The following is a 21,924-nucleotide window of genomic DNA, read 5'->3' on the forward strand; positions in this document are numbered from 1 at the left end:
CCTGTTTTAGGCTTGTACTGTATATGCTCTAAATTCCAAAAGTGATACTGGAATACATAAATTGCTACCCCTGCTCCTCAAGTATGGTCCAACAGGAACAACATAGAATCTCAGGAGGAAAAAGGAAAGTCCCAACTCTCATTATGGACTCACATGAAGCAGAAGTAGTAAGAATTGCAGTATCTCAATTCAACAGACCTTATGTTCAGTAATAAAAGTTACCAGGGGCTTGAGGTTTACAGTGGATTAACCACCAATTGAATTCCATTGTTCCTATAGCCCTGGATGTTCCATACACTGTGATGTAACTAAATTTTTGGCACAGACCGATGGCACTGGATACGCTGTCCTGGACATTGCCAAAGTCTTCTTTTGCATCCCTCTAGTACCCAAAGAAAAAGACTAATTCTCATTCATGCTACAAGGCCACAAATATACATTTGCAGTATTCCCTCAGGAGTACCTAAATTCCTCTTCCATTTACTACAAGGGGGCAGGTCAGGATTTACTGTGACTACCACTACACTATGATGCCCAAAGCTTTCAGTGATAGATGCTATTCAGTTGGCTGTAGGGTCAGAAGCCTGACTCAATGGCTCTGACTCTGGTATTAGCACACCATCACCAGCAAGGGTGACTGATCAAGCCTAACAAAATCCAGAAGTCTGCTCATCGAGTTTTGGGGGGATTCTGCAGACAAAATCACAATGCTCTATCACTCTGGAAGTTAAGGAAAAATTGTCTCCCTTCCCCCAACCAAAAGCCAGCCTAGCATCACTTTGGATTCTTGAGTATTAGAGACAGTAGCCGATTCACTTGGGCATTCTCTTTGGTCTTGTATACCAGCTAACCCAGAGGCCTGCACTGGATGCCAATCCGCAAGCTGTGGTATGCTCCCTACTTTGAGGTACCACAAACCTAATGACCTATTTGAGCTTCAAGGCTCCATGACTGATGATTTTGTTTGCTGGAGTCTATGGAAAAGGGAGGAAGTCCCCACTCAGAAGCATCGTTGGTTGTATAGGACTCACTGACTCCCTGAAACAGGTACATTTAAAAGCAATTCTTAGCTTACTGCTGGTCCCTTGTCACAACCAAAGCTCTGACCCACAGAGACTTTGTGATTCTGTGGACTGATATTCTCAGTTTGAGATGAACCAAAATAGACTCACCACTAACCATTTGACAAGCCTTACTTGTCAACTGGAATTGGTGTGTTCAAGCCATGGGGGTGGGTCACAGAGATCTTCAAATGATTAAAGAAACACCACCAGTAGATCACCAGTAGCCCTCAGTAGACAGTGGAAATCTCTTTTAAATGCACTTACTTTTGGTTACTCAGGGAAGATTTCCAGAGGGACTACTGATACATTATTTATATGTACCCTGAGGGCAGTTATCTTTATTACTCTAAGAGTAATCCAACTAGAAAAGGTGGTACAAAATTTGTCCCTAATTTTAGTTGAAATAATCAATGACACCTCATCCCTGGAAAGCACTCTGGTCAGCCTCAGTCACTGATCAGCATTGTTATGGATGACAGAATTGCCCAAAACTTCATCCTTGCAGGCCAGGGTAAAATATATGCAATTGCTAATGCATTCTGTTATGCTTGGATTAATACCTCAGGCTAAGTGGAAAGGTCAATACGGAAACTTTAGGAGAAAGCCATCTTGCTTTCTAAGGTAGACCCTGAGGGCCAAGAAATTTGTTCAGCTGGCTTGGTCCAGGAATTTGCCAGCATGATTGAGGCCAATACTGCAAGTGGCCTTATCCTGTTCTTTGGAGTCCTGTTGATATGAGCCTTAATTAAATACTCTATGAAACAAATTGAATGGGTTTAGTCCCTATCTCTATTAATTAGATTAATCAGAGTGTCAAACAATGTGGTATACCTGTGGAAAAATCTGTCATGGCCCCTGAAACTGTGTCATGTTTGGCTTTTGGACTATGCACAGTCTGACAATGGTGTGCCCTTTATCACAAAATCTACTCAATAATAGGCTGATAGTCAATGTTTTTGCATACCTTAACATTTGTTTTTTATTTGGCCCACATGTTTTATGTTCCTTCTTTTTTTCCTTTCTTATTTTTTTAAATTATTAGTAAAAATTTTCAAATAAATATACTCATTTACTATTCTTTTACTGGTTACCTGCAAGTTACAGTATGCATCTCTGACTTTTTATAGCATAAAATAAATGATCACATTTACCATCTTTCCATTAATGCTGGAACCTTAAAACATTTAGTTCCATTTGCAACCTCTTTTGGAGAGCCAATTCTCAATATCTAGTAAAATTGATGTACACAATAGCAATGCCTCTTCAATGTCTAAATATAGATCAACTTTTACAAATGTTCACAAGAAGACATGTACAAGTCTATTTGTTACTGCACTGTTTGGAAAAGTGAAAAAGTTGGGGGCAACTTCATATCCTTTTATATAATATGGATAAATAAACAGTATTCATAAAATAGAATCCCACAGCACTGTTAAAATGCACTAAATAGAGATCAACATGAATCGATGCTCATAATTTCAGATGAAAGTGACAGAAGAGTACATACAAAATGATATATGAATTTTAGAAACAGATTGTATGTAAATAGGTACATAAGAGGTAAAAATATATAAATGTGAGAGAAGGATGAACTCTAACTTTAGAAGAGTTGTTACCTATGGGGAGGGAGGGAGAGAAATGGGATAAAGAAGAGGTACAGGCGCTTCCCTGGTGGCGCAGTGGTTGAGAGTCCGCCTGCCAGTGCGGGGGACACGGGTTCGAGCCCTGGTCTGGGAAGGTCCCACGTGCCGCGGAGCGGCTGGGCCCGTGAGCCACAGTTACTGAGCCTGCGCGTCTGGAGCCTGTGCTCCACAACAAGAGAGGCCGCGACAGTCAGAGGCCCGCGCACCGCGATGAGGAGTGGCCCCCGCTTGCCGCAACTGGGGAAAGCCCTCGCACAGCAACGAAGACCCAACACAGCCAAAAATAAATAAATAAATTTATAAAAAAAAAGAAGAGGTACATAAGTCTTACAAGGTTTTATGTGTTAAAAACTATTGATGGGCTTCCCTGGTGGCGCAGTGGTTGAGAGTCTGCCTGCCAATGCAGGGGACACGGGTTCGAGCCCTGGTCTGGGAGGATTCCACGTGCCGCGGAGCGGCTGGGCCCGTGAGCCACGACTACTGAGCCTGCGCGTCTGGAGCCTGTGCTCCGCAACAAGAGAGGCCGCGATAGTGAGAGGCCCGCGCACCGCGATGAAGAGTGGCCCCCGCTTGCCACAACTAGAGAAAGCCCTCGCACAGAAACGAAGACCCAACACAGCCATAAATAAATAAATAAATTTAAAAAAACAAAAACAAAAAAAAACCAAAAAACTATTGATGCAATGATGGCAAAGTGCTCATATTTTAAAAATTTCAGCAAGAAGTACTTAGATATTTAAAGTTTAAGCAAATGCTACTACTCCTTCTACTTTCTGCTTATTTGAAATAGTTCATAAATACATATAAGAAAACTTTACATAAAAATTTCATAACGAGTACGAGTGGAAATGTCTACCTGCAAGTGTAGTTGCTTCACTGGGTGTTAATATAAACTGATTTTCTATGTATATAGGCAAAAATTCAGATGCTCCAATCATAACTAAAGATTCTGAAGCTCTGGACAGGGATAGGTACACAAACATTGGATTCTTGATCAGAATCTGAAATAGAAATGTTACATATGAATTACTTTATTTTGTTAGGTAAAGAGGAATAGATATACCCACTCACATGTTAATGACCAATCCACAAAAAGTTTAGCTTTTTCAGTCTTAACTGAAAATACATATATATGTATATAAAAATTGAAATATAAATTTAAAATTCACCAATATACACATACCATAAAAGACATGTAGTGTTTTAACCATTTTTATTTGTTATTTGATCTCCATACCACCGATAATTTTTATTTGGGGATCTGGCAGTTTGCTAGAACTGCTAGAACTAAAACATTAACCTTCAAACTAATTTCTGGATTTCCTAGATATGTATATATCTTTGAAACTATTTAGTGGTGTTTTATATTTGTATATATTTTTTAACAAACTTAAAATTTCTTTTTCTAGCCCTAAACACAATTTCTAAAATCTAATCATTTTCTGCATATTCATCGAATTCATCTTCTGAGTGCTATTTAACATTACATAGTGTAATTCCACAATATTTATCCACTCCCATAGGGTTAAATGCTTAGGCTGACTTCAACTTCCTACTGGCACAAACAAGGCTACATTAAACATCCCTGTGCAACCCTTAAGGAAATAGGATAGAGTGTCTTTGGAAGTACATATCCTAGAAAGGGATTGCTAGGGCATTGGAATTTGGTGTACTTCATTCCATTATTTCTCCAAATCTTTTCTCCAGAATTATCAGTTTATATTCCCACCATAATATAAGATAGTTCCATTTTCTTCATGTAGCAACTGATATTTTCTAAAATTCATCAGATCAATATTTCTTTTTTTTTATTTTATTTATTTATTTATGGTTGTGTCGGGTCTTCGTTTCTGTGCGAGGGCTCTCTCTAGTTGCAGCAAGCGGGGGCCACTCTTCATCGCGGTGCACGGGCCTCTCACTATCGCGGCCTCTCTTGTTGCGGAGCACAGGCTCCAGACGCACAGACTCCAGACGCGCAGGCTCAGCAATTGTGGCTTACGGGACTAGTCGCTCCGCAGCATGTGGGATCCTCCCAGACCAGGGCTCGAACCCGTGTCCCTCGCATCGGCAGGCAGACTCTCAACCACTGCGCCACCAGGGAGGCCCAGATCAATATTTCTGACTTCACATCCCCTTCCAGAACTTTGCTATTCTCCAAGAAAGAGGCATTGAACTTTGAAAGGGCTTTACGACCGCCTCAGCAAAGCAAGTAATGCTGCATGACTTCTGAGGTTGGGTCATAAAAGGATAATATGACTTCTGCTGGGAACTCTCACTCTCTCAGGACTCTGGCCTTGGAACTTGGTTACCATGTTATGAGAAAGCCCAGGCCAGATGGAGAGACGATGTGTGGGCATTCCAGCAAAGAGCCAGGATCAAAAGCTAATATCTGAGTGAACAAGTCTTCAGATGACTCCATCCCCCAGACTTAGTTCACTACAACTGACCACAAGTAGAGCTGAGAAGAGTAAGCCCTGCACAAATCACAGCATCATGAGCAAAACGGATGCTCTAGTATTTTAAGCCACTAAGTTTTGGGGAGGTTTGTCATGTAGCAATAATAACTGGCACACCCCACATAATCACGAACACTTTAATATTGGCTGGCTTTCAAAATTTTTCCATGCTGATGAATGTATATTATTACAATGCTATATTTTGTATTTCCCTAATTTCCAATACAACTGAGCATTTCTTGATATAATTCTTAGCTATTTAGGACTATTTTGTGTGTATGAACTGGCTATTTGTGTGTTTATTAGGCTTCCTGATATCCTTGTGTAGATTTTCCAAGAATTCCTTGTTTATTCTAAATATTAATCTCTTGTTGGATTTAGGTATCTGTCGCCCACCTTTTACAACTGTTTATAGCTTCCTTCATTGAATAGAAATCTTTGACTTAATGTAATCTAATCCATAAATTATAAGCCCATATTTGACGCTATTGGGAATCTTGTCTAACCTTTTCCTACCTCTATGTCACAAGGTATTTCTTTCATTTTAAACATTAACTTTGTTGTTTTTTCTAGTCACATTCTATTAACCTAGAAATCACCTTTTTGCATAACATTAAGTAGAGAGCCAACTTCATTTCACCAAATAGAGAACAAAGTTAGTCATCACACCTATCGAACAATTATCCTTGAAGTGCCTCTTCTATCATATGACAAGTTCTTAGATACATTAATCTGTAGCTGTGTTCTTTATTCTGTTCCACTGGCCTATTTATCTGTACTGAGAAAATGCTACCTTTTTTTTTTTCACTGCTAAGGCTTTATAGCCTGTCTTAATGTGTACGAGGATCAACACTCTTCGTTTTACCTATTCATGCCCTTATTCTGCCATAATAATTTTAGAATCAATTTGTCATTTACTAAAAAAATAAAATTGTTGCCATAGTGATTACATCACATTGAATCCATAGATTATTTGAGAAAGAAATCACATATATGAAAGTTGTCATTTTATCCATTAAATTGTATATCTCTCAACTTATCCTAGTCTCCTCTAATACTGTTACATGAGTTTTAAATTTTTTCATGAAGTTCTTGAGTAGTTCTGAATTATTCATAGTTTTGTGATTACTTTTTACTTTATCTAATTTTAAACATAGATAATTATTTATGAATAGTCTTATTTGAATATTTTATTTTATTTTTTAAAATTTTATATTTCTTATGTTGCACATTCAGATACTGCTCAATTAGTGGATTATACCTCTTTTATAGGTCCTTCTAGTTCACAAATGTTGATTTATTCATAATAATTATTGAGAATTGAATATTAAGCACAGTCCTTATTCTAATGAAAGTTATAGCAATATTCCATGATTCTGTATGAAATGGAAGTCTGTATTAGATATAACAAGCAAAACAAGAAACAGAAAATCTGGTTTTTTGTCTTGGCTCTGCAACTGATTTTTGGAGTAACAATAAGCAAATCACAATCTCTACATATCTCATTTTCAGCAAGTATTATGTAATAGTAGATAGAGCAATGGCCTGAGAGTAAAATACATGAGGTATTCTTATATTCTTAACCTCAATTCGGCCACCTGTATATATGTGTGTGTGTGTGTGTGTGTGTGTGTGTGTGTGTCCAAAGACATACATGTCTTTGGAAAAGTTACTCATCCTCTTTAAATTACTGGTTCATCATCTGTAAAGTAGAAATGATAATACCTATATTTATGGTAATTATGAGAATTGCATATATGTAATAATTTATATAATTTCTGGCACATAGTAGGTGCCCAGTAAAGAATATACATCAGTTTCATAATTTATAAAATAAGAGTAATCACATGAGATTACTAAATTTGTTGTTTGTAAACTTGAGTTAGCCTTAAATCATTTGGAGGGCAGTTATAAAACATATATTGCCAGGTCCTACTTCCAGAGTTTCTGATTCAGTAGGTCTGGAATGGGGCCTAAGAATTCACGTTTTTAACAAATTCCCAAATGATGATGATGATGTTAATCTGAGAACCAATGCATGAGATAATTTTTCTGTTTATGCTGTTTAGGATTAAAATGAACAGACTCAGTGGCTAATTCAGTTGATGCAGCTTATCATAATGTTACACAGAAAGTAAGAAAGCCCAAACACTCTCTCAGTAGCTAAACAATTCAGCGCTCGTAAAGAAATAGAACCATCATTCAGAATAAGATGGCAGCCTATCTTGTCTGCTTAGTAGTGGGAGTTCCATTGCTTTATCTTGATTGCTTCAAAGGCCCAAATATTCAGTTTCTTTCTGTCAGCTTATTGTGTCTATGTCTGCTTCTATTTTGGCTACTGACTATTCTCTCTCCATTTTCTTCTTTATCTCAATGGTCTTTGCTCATTCATTTTCTCTATGTCAATTTACCAAAGCTATGTTGCTTGAGTTTCCCTCTCTATCTCCTATGTATATACTCCCCAAGAGAGAGGAACTGACTAGATTAGTTTACAGCAAGGTGTCTCTGTTGGTCATTGTGCTCAAGATATGATACTTAATAGGTTTTGGGGAAATCTAAAGATTACTGTCTTGGACTCAAGTGCTGATCCCAGATCTACTTTTGGCTAGGACATTTGGAATATATCATACAGAGCAAGGCAACTAATGCACAAGGAAACACTTCTGGGCACTTTATTCAGAAAGGGACTGTGAGCATAGCAAATACTCAGAATACCATGGATTCTCTTCCAGGTGATCCTGCTTAAAAAAAATCAACCCATTTCTTTTCTTAGATATAAAATACAGGAGTCAAAGAAGCAGGCCAGATATACAAATCGGTATCCAAGTGGTTTCATGTAGCAAAATTAGGCTTAATTCTGGTAGTTGTTGATACACAAAGGGAGAAACTGAATTAGTTCCGCACAGTAGGAGACAGTTCTGTGCAACAGCCATATCTTGCAGTACTGTGGATCTTAGCCCTAGTCCATCACAGAGTCTGCCAACAACTAGGGTCTTTACTACACCAGAGGAGGCTCATGCTGGTCTGGAACTTCAAACTAAGTTAGGTACTTCTATATGTGCTTACTTAGTTGGAGTCTGAAACAAGAGCAGGACCAACAAAATATAAAGTATTAGGTATAGAGGCCTCAGAAAAGTAGGCTGAGGTTCAGGAGAGGGATCAAGTAGCAGTGGGATACAAATGTTAATGAAGAAATCGCTGTAGAGGAATGTTGCAGAGAGGAAACAGTTCCTGAAGATGGGTCATATGATGTCACAATTAATTCTGGAAGTTTTTTCCTTCAGGAGGTAGAAGCATTAATCTACTTCCTACCCTAATCCAGGTTGCATGATGGGAGACACTGATCCTGCCAGTAAAAAAGGCCTTGGTGTCTATGGACAAATAGAAGGAAAACGTAAGTTGAGGAGGACACCAATAAATTTTTAACTTCTCAAGCGTCTTACCTGATTATTTAACTTCTCACCTGCTCTGGTCTTGATTCTTTATGGTACACAGCTATAATTTGCCATAGAAAATAAGTAATGGTTATCTTTTTGCTTATAGCATGTTTAAAAATGTTTCAGCTTCCCATGCTGGAATCTTACCTAGTCTGCTTCCATGAACACCAATTTATTTTAAGTAAAACCTAGCAGACAACTCTAGATTAAAACCAGTATATAATGTCCTGACATAAATACAAGTGATATATTTGATTATGTTTTCTACAATAGTAATTAATTTGCCTTCAAAGGAAAGTCAATATTTTGACTACCAATATTTGACTACCAAAATATCTAAATAATTTGGACACTATCTTCTTTGATATAGTCTGTCATCTATCAGCAGTCACACAAGCAATGAAGAATACCTCATATTCATTTGGTCCTTTATAGTCACAAAGTTCTTTCATATTATAATACTCATTGACACTTCTTTGTTCATTGGAGTCCTGGTATGTAAATGTCTTCCTGGGTAATAAGGGATGAGACAAGCATGAGATGAAGAAAAGGAGGGTGAACGTGTTGATCTCTCTGCTCCACACATTTAAAAGGAGCTTTTCCCCTATGAAATTTTATTCCTTACATGCTTGCAGCGAGTGTTAATTTCATTAATTTTTCTTTTTCATGATTTATTTCCCTCACTTCCAAGTGTTATGTTTTTGTTGTTTTAAAATATGTTTCTAGTCCATTATATTTTTATAGCTATAGCTAAATAGATATTAAATTTATTCACTGTTCTACTTTCTTTTCTTCAAGCTTAATCCCATTTACTTTTACAGTTACAACTTTTCACCTCATGTACATTATAACTTTATAAAAATGTTAAATATTTTGTCTCTTCTAGCTTTTTATCTTTTATTTTACTTATGTCTATTTTATCTATTTTAAAAGTATAAAAATTGGGGAAGAGATCAAGATAGCAGAGCAGGAGGACACTGGGTTCACATCCCCCCCACAAACACATCAAAAAATACATCTACATGTGGAAAAATTCTCACTGAAAACAACTGGAGACTGGCAGAAAGACTCTTCTACAACCAAGGCTGTAAAGAACTATCCACACAGAATCAAGTAGGAAGGGAGGAGAATGATTAGGTCGGGACTTACACTCCTAGGAGGGGACAGAGAAGAGGAGAGAGATTATTATGGGCTCAGAGAGCCTCCCTGGAGAGTGAGGGATTTGAACCAAATATTGAGTATCCCAGCCCTGGTATTTGATAGTGGGAAGACAAGTCCTCATAGCTGGTTAGAAGACCAGTGGAACTTACATGAGAGCTGTAAGAAACTGAGACTCTACTCGTAAAGAGTGTGCACATGCTTGTTCACGCCCCAAAAAAGATGGTGGAAGCAGACTGAAACTGCCTGGGGCTCTGGCTGGTTTCCTATCACCACCCCAGCGAGTACCCCAGCCCCTTTAGCTCCAGCGCAGTTCCCCACTAGGGTGAAGGTTACCACTGTCTTGGACAGTGCACACTTGGTGAGGACATAGCCGACTTGGACCCAGCACTGCATCTGAATGGGGTGAGGGTAGCCATGACTGATACTCATGGAAGTTGGTGGATCGGGAGCTGTCTGGAACACTGACTGATGTGCAGAGACCACCTTGGCACATGCCCTGGCCCACACTGGGCACCTGCTCTGGCCCCTCTTGCTTCAGCACTACTACCCTCTAGGGCGAAGGTGCCATTGCAGGGAAGGGGGAGAGCACACACCTACAGGGAACAGAACCAGCTCAGACCCAATTCTCAGAGCTTCTCCTCCAGCACCTCAGGACACAATCTCACCCCAGATAGTGTGAGGATGGCCACTGAGCATAGGAGAAGCCCTGGCTCACCCCTGACTGGCTCTCGCCATGCTATCTCCAGCCCCACCTCCCACCAAGGTGATAGCTGCCAGTGTACCCTGGCAAAATACATGACCCATGCACACTTTAGATCCAGCTCTCCCACCAAAGGCACTGGGAACACACAGACTGCACAGGGATGCTCCCACACAAGGACACCCTTGCAAGACTGGGAGAGTTAACTGTTTTACCTAATTTCATAGACATTCAAGAGAAAGTTAAACAAAACGAGAAGACAAAAGAATTTGTTTCAAATGAAATAACAAGAAAAAAACTCTGAAAAAATAATTAATGAAACAGAAATAAATAATTTACCAGATAAAGATTTCAAAGCATTAGTAATAAGAATGCTAACTGAACTTGAGAAAAGAATAGATGAACACAGTGAGAATTTCAACAAGGAAATTGAAAGTATAAAAAGAATCAGGGCTTCCCTGGTGGCGCAGTGGTTGGGAATCTGCCTGCTAATGCAGGGGACACGGGTTCGAGCCCTGGTCCGGGAGGATCCCACATGCCGCGGAGCGGCTGGGCCCGTGAGCCACAATTACTGAGCCTGCGCATCTGGAGCCTGTGCTCCGCAACAAGAGAGGCCGCGATAGTGGGAGGCCCGCGCACCGCAATGAGGAGTGGCCCCTGCTTGCCGCAACTGGAGGAAGCCCTCGCACAGAAACGAAGACACAACACAGCCAAATAAATAAATAAGTAAATAAATTATAAAAAGAATCAGAGCTGAATACGAGAACTGAAATGAAAAACACACTACAAGGAGTTAACAGCAGACTAGGGCATACAAAAGAATGCCTAAGTGATCTAGAAGATAGAATGATGGAAATCACCCAATCAGAACAGTAAAAAGAAAAACAAATTTTAAAAATGAGGACAGTTTAAGGGACCTCTGAGATTTCATCAAGCATACTATCATTTGCATTACAGGAGTCCTAGAAGGAGAAGAGAGAGAGAAAGGGGTTGAAAATGTATTTGATGAAATTATGGCTGGAAACATCCTGAACCTGAAGAAGGAAACAGATATCCAGGTACAGGAAACACAGAAAGCCCCAAAAGAGATGAACCCAAAGATATCTACACCAAGACGTACAATAATTAAAATGGCAGAAGTTAAAGATAAAGAGAGAATTCTAAAGACCAGCAAGAGAAAAATAAAGAGTCGTGTACAAGGGAGCCCCCATAGATCTATCAGTGATTTTTCTGCAGAAACTTTGCAGGCCATAAGGGAGTGGCATGATATATTTAAACTGCTAAAAGGGAAAAACCTACAACCTAGGATACTCTACCCAGCAGGGTTATCATTCAGATTTGGGGGGAGTTAAAGAACTTTTTAGACAGAAAAAAACAAAAAGAAATCGTGAATACTAAACTGACCCTAGGGCTTCCCTGGTGGCACAGTGGTTGAGAATCTGCCTGCTAATGCAGGGGACACGGGTTTGAGCCCTGGTCTGGGAAGATCCCACACGCCGCGGAGCAACTAGGCCCGTGAGCCACAACAACTGAGCCTGCGCGTCTGGAGCTTGTGCTCCGCAACAAGAGAGGCCGTGATAGTGAGAGGCCCGCGCGCCGCGATGAAGAGTGGCCCCCGCTTGCCACAACTAAAGAAAGCCCTCGCACAGAAACGAAGACCCAACACAGCCAAAAATAAATTAATTAATTTAAAAAAAAAAAAAAATCAACAAAGTTTTGCCTTCTGCAACAACATGGATGGGCCTGGGGGATATTATGCTTAGTAAAATAAGTCAGACAGAGAAGGACAAACACTGTATGGTATCACTTACATATGCAATATAAAAACTAAAACAAACAAATGAATATAACATAACAGAAGCAGGCTTACAGATAGAACAAACTAGTGATTACCAGTGGGGAGGAGAAAGGGGGAGGGGCAAGAGGGGGTAGCAAATAAAGAGGTACAAACTACTATGTATATAATAAATAAGTTACAAGAATATATTATATAGCACAGGGAATATAGCCAATATTTTATGATAACTTCAAATGGCATATAATCTATAAAAGTATTAGATCACTATGCTGTACACTTGAAACCATATAATATTGTAAATCAACTACATTTCAATAAAAATAATAAGCTATAAAAATTATCTTTACTGACATTTTAATAAAACTCTTTTCTTTCCTTACTTGTTGAATTTTCTAAAATATATCACACCAAGCAAGAAATACAGTAATAGTAGGGAGAATCCATTTAAAAATACCCACTTCTCTGGCTCCCTTTATTAAAAACTCATGACAAGTAAAGAAGACTTTAAAAAAAAACCAAAAACTATGTGTAGAAAATCAGGAGGTGTGTATTTCAACCAACTATTAGTAAGTCTTATAATGATGGTGATATATTTTACTGGCTGGAATGATCTGTTTGCTGGAATGGTTTTCCATTAGTCCTTATATCAGGAGCTTCTAAACAGTCATTGGACTTCAAGCAAACAATACCAACTAAGTGTCATGAACCAGGAGGTACTGAACTACAGGATTAATAGAGGAGAAAGACAATAGGCCTTAGGAAATGAAGTTCCTCACACTAGTCTTTTTAATTTTCTTATTTTATAGTTGATAACCCACATTTCTTATCAAGATAAAGGAAAATCTTGTCATGACATTTTCCCCTAATTTTTTTGTGCATTTTCCTTCCCTAATCTAAAATCAGAAATATCTCAATATCTCAATTCATATTATTTATGCATTTATTGAGTTTTTACTATGGGCTATGCACTGATCTGTACACTTTACATTCCTATGAGGAAGGCACCGTTATTGTACCAATTTCTTGGCTGAAGAAAGTGAGGCTCAGAAAGGTTGAAATACCATATTTCATTGAATCTAAAATGCCAATGCCATCTACTGTAAGAGACACCATAATTTTATGTACTTCTAAGTAAAAAAAATCACTACCACTCACATTATGGTACAATGCCTTAAGGAAAGTCCTACGTTACTCAGATTGCAGTCTAACCAGCTTTTGAAATACATTATATCTATTAAGAAGATATAATGTCAATTTTTCTGAGTTTTCTGAGGTATTTATATATTTTGGATATTAACCCATTATCATCCAGATCATTTGCAAATAATGCCAATTTTTCCTGACTCAGCTACACAACTTGGCATGTGGGAGGCAATCCTTTTGCAGATATCTCAATAAAAGAACAATAAAGCTATCTCTACTTGTGGGAATTCTTTACTTTAGTCCCACAAAACACTTGGCCATTTCTTTGCAAGAAAATGTGAACTAGTGATCATTCCTACAACAGCAAGTATTTGCTTTACTAGTATCAAAAATTATATCCTGTTGCTGTTTCTGTCTTTCTACATATATATTAACTTTAAAATTCAATGCTTAAATATTGCATTAGCTTTTTGAAGAGTTAAAGAGAAGTTTCTTTCAATATGGACAGCACCACTAATGTATATAACTCAAAGTAATAATAATATGAATAGTCATGACCAAGTTTGCTATATCAGGCAATATCTACTATGTCACAATTACATTCTGACTTACAGCTATTTCAAGATTCCATCAGTTTAAGATCCTACCAATTTCAAAGATGTTAAAATGTCAAGGGGAAAAAAGCGTATCTCAGAATCAAAGAAATACTTGTATCAGTATAAGGTCTCAACAGTAGTAAATGCTATATACTGTCTCCACTGGGTGGTCCTACTAGTAGTTAGGCCTGCTAACAGATCAGAACCTATGGATAAGGGGAGACCTGATTCACCATTAGCCTTCTTAACTCTTGAATATATATGTGGGACACAAAGAGAAGGCTATAGCTGGCTCTCTCTAAGGCTTTTCACCAAGGAAACTAGGATGCTACTCTCTGGTGGTCAGTCTCTAGTGTGCGACCTGACTTTTGGGCTTAGGTGAAAGTAACAGACCCTAACAAGGAAAATCTCTCTGCCTATTAGATCTATCACAGAGAAGCATAAACTCACAATTAGTTCTACCTTCTACTCATTACCAGAAAGTCATAGAATCTCTAGCCCTTACTTGATGAGAGATTATAACCATTACTCACTGCACAAATCTGCTCTTGCTTACATGAATTCCTTTATAATCTTCATTGCTTGACTGACTCACAAGTAAACACAAGCATCATCAGGGAAGACATGCTCTACTTTAATTTCACCAACATGGCTTAACAGATATGTTCTACTAAGAAACTCATCTTTGGCAGGTGCTAAACTATGAAAGAAAGCAAACACTGCAAATTTTTAAAATCTAGTAGGCCCGTTATCTGTTTTCTTTCTGAAACTCAAGCCTGCTATAATGTTAAAGGCAAGAGCCTAGATGCATGGGCTTTTCTATTGAATCTTAACATTACATGTCTATAAGGTACCTGGATTTTAGAACATTTGCTTCCCATATTTTAGGCTTTTTATTTTTCTTTCTTTGTAATGGCTCCAGAAGCTCAGATCATGTTGCTTCCTAGAACGCCTATTTTTTTCTTCCTACATAAATTATTATCAGTAGCCCTGAATTTTATGAATGCCAAGTGGTTCTTTAATTGGCTCCTGAAATTGAGTCCTCATATGCTACAGCTGAATAAAAAATTCAACTTTTTATGGCACATAAGGAAAACTTCCTGAAACAACACTCAAATTGTACTGACTTTTCAATTCTTAATCCACTCTAATCCATTTTTTACACAAAGTTTAAAAGTTCCTAAAACAAAATTTATATTATGTTCATATTATTCCCCTACTTAAACTAGTGACTTCCTATTGCATTAAAAATAAAATCTAAAGTTCTTACCCTGTCCCACAAAGACATGAGTTAGCCCCTGAATGTCTCTCCAACCTATCATTCTATCACTCTCCCCACCAAGTAACTATGCTCCAACACAAAGGTCTTCTCTAAACTAAACATACCCAAATCTTTGCTTCCTCAAGGTCTTTCCACATGTGTACCTTGTGCTTGGAATTTTCTTAACGACCATTCTTCACATGGTTAACTCCTTCTCATGCTTTAGGTTCCTCCATTTAAAGGCTCCCTGTTCAGTGAAGCCTTCTTTACCCCTCATCTAAAACAGGTTTCACACAATCTTCTCTACTCAGTTGTTAATCAGTTGTTTTTAATCTGTGGGTTTTTTTTTTAAATCTGAGACCCATAAGTTCCATAAAGGCATGGATATTAGTTACTAGTTTATCTTTAATACTGTTGGGCTGCACCCCACAAGCCTATAAGGCCAGTGCCTGCCCAGCTTTAAGACTGAAGAAAGAGCCTGGAGTCAGTGACAGAGACATCAATGGTTTAATGGATGGGGGAGCTTACATGTCTGAGGCAAGGTCCTGGAGCAACATCTCATCGTGTGCAGCAGACCAGCAGACAAGACATGGTAGCAGGCTTTGCTGGGGGGTGCGGGGGTGGGGAGGAGGGGCGGGGACTGCCAGTTATAGGGGGAGTCAGGTTGGCTCACCAGGTTACCATGGAAACTAGCAGAGCGGCATGCCCCTCACCACCCCTTTGATAAGAACAATCACTAGCTGGGCCTGGGGCAAGTGTGTAGAAAGGTCAGTCAGGTGAGTAGGGTTTAGGTGAAGCAGGCACTGGTAGAGCACAGGAATGTACAGAGAGCCAGAGAACAACCACCTTGAGTGGCCTGACCATACAAATACCAAACACAGTGACACTACACAATTAAAAAGAGATGAATAAGAGAGCCTCCCATCAAGCCTCTTAGATAGCCTCAACCACCAGAGGGCAGACAACAGAAGCAAGAAAAACTATAATCCTGCAGCCTGTGGACCAAAAACCACAGTTACAGAAAGATAGAGAAGATGAAAAGGCAGAGGGCTATGTACCAGATGAAGGAACAAGAAAAAACCCCAGAAAAACAACTAAATGAAGTGGAGATAGGCAACCTTCCAGAAAAAGAATTCAGAATAATGATAGTGAAGATGATCCAGGACCTTGGAATAAGAATGGAGGCAAAGATTGAGAAGATGCAAGAAATGATTAACAAAGACCTAGAAGAATTAAAGAACAAACAAACAGAGATGACCAATACAATAACTGAAATGAAAACTACACTAGAAGGAATCAATAGCAGAATAACTGAGGCAGAAGAACGGATAAGTGACCTGGAAGACAGAATGATGGAATTCACTGCTGCGGAACAGACTAAAGAAAAAAGAATGAAAAGAAATGAAGACAGCCTAAGAGACCTCTGGGACAACATTAAACGCAACAACATTCGCATTATAGGGGTCCCAGAAGGAGAAGAGAGAGAGAAAGGACCAGAGAAAATATTTGAAGAGATTATAGTCGAAAACTTCCCTAACATGGGAAAGGAAATAGCCACCCAAGTCCAGGAAGCGCAGAGAGTCCCATACAGGATAAACCCAAGGAGAAACACGCCGAGACACATAGTAATCAAAGTGGCAAAAATTAAAGACAAAGAAAAATTATTGAAAGCAGCAAGGGAAAAACGACAAATAACATACAAGGGAACTCCCATAAGGTTAACAGCTGATTTCTCAGCAGAAACTCTGCAAGCCAGAAGGGAGTGGCATGATATACTTAAAGTGATGAAAGGGAAGAACCTACAACCAAGATTACTCTACCCGGCAAGGATCTCATTTAGATTTGATGGAGAAATCAAAAGCTTTACAGACAAGCAAAAGCTAAGAGAATTCAGCACCACCAAACCAGCTCTACAACAAATGCTAAAGGAACTTCTCTAAGTGGGAAACACAAGAGAAGAAAAGGACCTACAAAAACAAACCCAAAACAATTAAGAAAATGGTCATAGGAACATACATATCGATAATTACCTTAAACGTGAATGGATTAAATGCCCCAACCAAAAGACATAGACTGGCTGAATGGATACAAAAACAAGACCCATATATATGCTGTCTACAAGAGACCCACTTTAGACCTAGGGACACATACAGACTGAAAGTGATGGGATGGAAAAAGATATTCCATGCAAATGGAAATCAAAAGAAAGCTGGAGTAGCTATACTCATATCAGATAAAATAGACTTTAAATTAAAAAATGTTACAAGAGACAAGGAAGGACACTACATAATGATCCAGGGATCAATCCAAGAAGAAGATATAACAATTATAAATATATATGCACCCAACATAGGAGCACCTCAATACATAAGGCAACTGCTAACAGCTATAAAAGAGGAAATCGACAGTAACACAATAATAGTGGGGGACTTTAACACCTCACTTACACCAATGGACAGATCATCCAAAATGAAAATAAATAAGGAAACAGAAGCTTTAAATGACACAATAGACCAGATAGATTTAATTGATATATATCGGACATTCCATCCAAAAACAGCAGATTACACATTCTTCTCAAGTGCGCACGGAACATTCTCCAAGATAGATCACATCTTGGGTCACAAATCAAGCCTCAGTAAATTTAAGAAAATTGAAATCATATCAAGCATCTTTTCTGACCACAACGCTATGAGATTAGAAATGAATTACAGGGAAAAAAACGTAAAAAGGACAAACACATGGAGGCTAAACAATACGTTACTAAATAACCAAGAGATCACTGAAGAAATCAAAGAGGAAATCAAAAAATACCTAGAGACAAATGACAATGAAAACACGACGACCCAAAACCTATGGGATGCAGCAAAAGCAGTTCTAAGAGGGAAGTTTATAGCTATACAAGCCTACCTAAAGAAACAAGAAAAAGCTCAAGTAAACAATCTAACCTTACACTTAAAGAAACTAGAGAAAGAAGAACAAACAAAACCCAAAGTTAGCAGAAGGAAAGAAATCATAAAGATCAGAGCAGAAATAAATGAAATAGAAACAAAGAAAACAATAGCAAAGATCAATAAAACTAAAAGTTGGTTCTTTGAGAAGATAAACAAAATTGATAAGCCATTAGCCAGACTCATCAAGAAAAAGAGGGAGAGGACTCAAATCAATAAAATCAGAAATGAAAAAGGAGAAGTTACAACAGACACTGCAGAAATACAAAGCATCCTAAGAGACTACTACAAGCAACTTTATGCCAATAAAATGGACAACCTGGAAGAAATGGACAAATTCTTAGAGAGGTATAACCTTCCAAGACTGAACCAGGAAGAAATAGAAAATATGAACAGACCAATCACAAGTAATGAAATTGAAACTGTGATTAAAAATCTTCCAACAAACAAAAGTCCAGGACCAGATGGCTTCACAGGTGAATTCTATCAAACATTTAGAGAAGAGCTAACACCCATCCTTCTCAAACTCTTCCAAAAAATTGCAGAGGAAGGAACACTCCCAAACTCATTCTATGAGGCCACCATCACCCTGATACCAAAACCAGACAAAGACACTACAAAAAAAGAAAATTACAGACCAATATCACTGATGAATATAGATGCAAAAATCCTCAACAAAATACTAGCAAACAGAATCCAACAACACATTAAAAGGATCATACACCACGATCAAGTGGGATTTATCCCAGAGATGCAAGGATTCTTCAATATACGCAAATCAATCAATGTGATACACCATATTAACAAATTGAAGAATAAAAACCATATGATCATCTCAATAGATGCAGAAAAAGCTTTTGACAAAATTCAACACCCATTTCTGATAAAAACTCTCCAGAAAGTGGGCATAGAGGGAACCTACCTCAACATAATAAAGGCCATATATGACAAACCCACAGCAAACATCATTCTCAATGGTGAAAAACTGAAAGCATTTCCTCTAAGATCAGGAACGAGACAAGGATGTCCACTCTCACCACTATTATTCAACATAGTTTTGGAAGTCCTAGCCACGGCAATCAGAGAAGAAAAAGAAATAAAAGGAATACAAATTGGAAAAGAAGAAGTAAAACTGTCACTGTTTGCGGATGACATGATACTATACATAGAGAATCCTAAAACTGCCACCAGAAAACTGCTAGAGCTAATTAATGAATATGGTAAAGTTGCAGGATACAAAATTAATGCACAGAAATCTCTTGCATTCCTATACACTAATGATGAAAAATCTGAAAGAGAAATTATGGAAACACTCCCATTTACCATTGCAACAAAAAGAATAAAATACCTAGGAATAAACCTACCTAGGGAGACAAAAGACCTGTATGCAGAAAACTATAAGACACTGATGAAAGAAATTAAAGATGATACCAACAGATGGAGAGATATACCATGTTCTTGGATTGGAAGAATCAACATTGTGAAAATGAGTATACTACCCAAAGCAATCTACAGATTCAATGCAATCCCTATCAAATTACCAATGGCATTTTTTACGGAGCTAGAACAAATCATCTTAAAATTTGTATGGAGACACAAAAGACCCCGAATAGGCAAAGCAGTCTTGAGGCAAAAAAATGGAGCTGGAGGAATCAGACTCCCTGACTTCAGACTATACTACAAAGCTACAGTAATCAAGACAATATGGTACTGGCACAAAAACAGAAACATAGATCAATGGAACAAGATAGAAAGCCCAGAGATTAACCCACGCACCTATGGTCAACTAATCTATGACAAAGGAGGCAAAGATATACAATGGAGAAAAGACAGTCTCTTCAATAAGTGGTGCTGGGAAAACTGGACAGCTACATGTAAAAGAATGAAATTAGAATACTCCCTAACACCATACACAAAAATAAACTCAAAATGGATTAGAGACCTAAATATAAGACTGGACACTATAAAACTCTTAGAGGAAAACATAGGAAGAACACTCTTTGACATAAATCACAGCAAGATCTTTTTTGATCCACCTCCTAGAGTAATGGAAATAAAAACAAAAATAAACAAGTGGGACCTAATGAAACTTCAAAGCTTTTGCACAGCAAAGGAAACCATAAACAAGACGAAAAGACAACCCTCAGAATGGGAGAAAATATTTGCAAATGAATCAACGGACAAAGGATTAATCTCCAAAATATATAAACAGCTCATTCAGCTCAATATCAAAGAAACAAACACCCCAATCCAAAAATGGGCAGAAGACCTAAATAGACATTTCTCCAAAGAAGACATACAGATGGCCACGAAGCACATGAAAAGATGCTCAACATCACTAATTATTAGAGAAATGCAAATCAAAACTACAATGAGGTATCACCTCACTCCTGTTAGAATGGGCATCATCAGAAAATCTACAAACAACAAATGCTGGAGAGGGTGTGGTGAAAAGGGAACCCTCTTGCACTGTTGGTGGGAATGTAAATTGATACAGCCACTATGGAGAACAATATGGAGGTTCCTTAAAAAACTAAAAATAGAATTACCATATGACCCAGCAATCCCACTACTGGGCATATACCCAGAGAAAACCGTAATTCAAAAAAACACATGCACCCGAATGTTCATTGCAGCACTATTTACAATAGCCAGGTCATGGAAGCAACCTAAATGCCCATCAACAGACGAATGGATAAAGAAGTTGTGGTACATATATACAATGGAATATTACTCAGCCATAAAAAGGAACGAAATTGAATCATTTGTTGAGACGTGGATGGATCTAGAGACTGTCATACAGAGTGAAGTAAGTCAGAAAGAGAAAAACAAATATCGTATATTAATGCATGTATGCGGAACCTAGAAAAATGGTACAGATGAGCCAGTTTGCAGGGCAGAAGTTGAGACACAGATGTAGAGAATGGACATATGGACACCAAGGGGGGAAAACTGCGGTGGGGTGGGGATGGTGGTGTGCTGAATTGGGCGATTGGGATTGACATGTATACACTGATGTGTATAAAACTGATGCCTAATAAGAACCTGCAGTATAAAAAAACAAACAAAACAACTAATACTAAACTTTCATTGGGTTATTTGTATGGAAACATGTTAATATAAATGTTTCAGACATTAAAAAAAAAAAAAAAAAAGAGATGAATAAGAAAAACTAAAATAACAATCCGTTATATTGTACTACTATGCACCAGGCACTGTTCTAAGCGCCTTACATCTATTAATATGTTTAATTCTAAGTATGTATATAAGATATGCACTACTATTACCATTATTTTATAGAAGAGCAACTAAGGCACATAAATGTCCCCAAAACTATTTAAGAACCATTTTAAATGGTGGGTTCAACAACTGTTAACTTATAATCATTTAAAAATTAGATGGGTATGGTTCTATCAGGTTGTAACAAAAAAAATAGTTTAACTTTTTAAAAGAGTAACAAGTTATTCCATTTAAATTACACACCAATTTGTACTTGATAAATGAAAATGAGAATTTCTCAAATTATTGTTTATATAAAGTCCAGGTGGGCTCAAAGCAAGGAAACTTCATTTTGACTACTGTTTTGCTCTTGGCCACTTCGTGGCAGTGTGTTAGGAATATCACAAGGTGATTTATGGTTTTTGTAACCTTCCTTCGTCCTAGGACAGGCACCTATCAGAAACTAAGTTTATAAGCCAACGACATATGCAGAAC

At 38.0% G+C, this 21,924-nt stretch overlaps 1 protein-coding gene across 1 annotated transcript in view; it reads right to left on the bottom strand.

Annotated features, from left to right (window-relative positions):
- Positions 1 to 21,924, bottom strand: part of SLCO6A1 (solute carrier organic anion transporter family member 6A1) — a 100,137-nt gene that overhangs the window by 50,360 nt on the left and 27,853 nt on the right. Inside the window, exon 7 of the mRNA XM_059919083.1 lies at positions 3,564 to 3,708. Within this exon, the coding sequence (XP_059775066.1) occupies positions 3,564 to 3,708 (145 nt within the window). The remainder of the gene's footprint in view (positions 1 to 3,563; positions 3,709 to 21,924) is intronic.

Source organism: Balaenoptera ricei, chromosome 3 (assembly GCF_028023285.1).
Source record: "Balaenoptera ricei isolate mBalRic1 chromosome 3, mBalRic1.hap2, whole genome shotgun sequence".
NCBI lineage: Eukaryota > Metazoa > Chordata > Mammalia > Artiodactyla > Balaenopteridae > Balaenoptera > Balaenoptera ricei.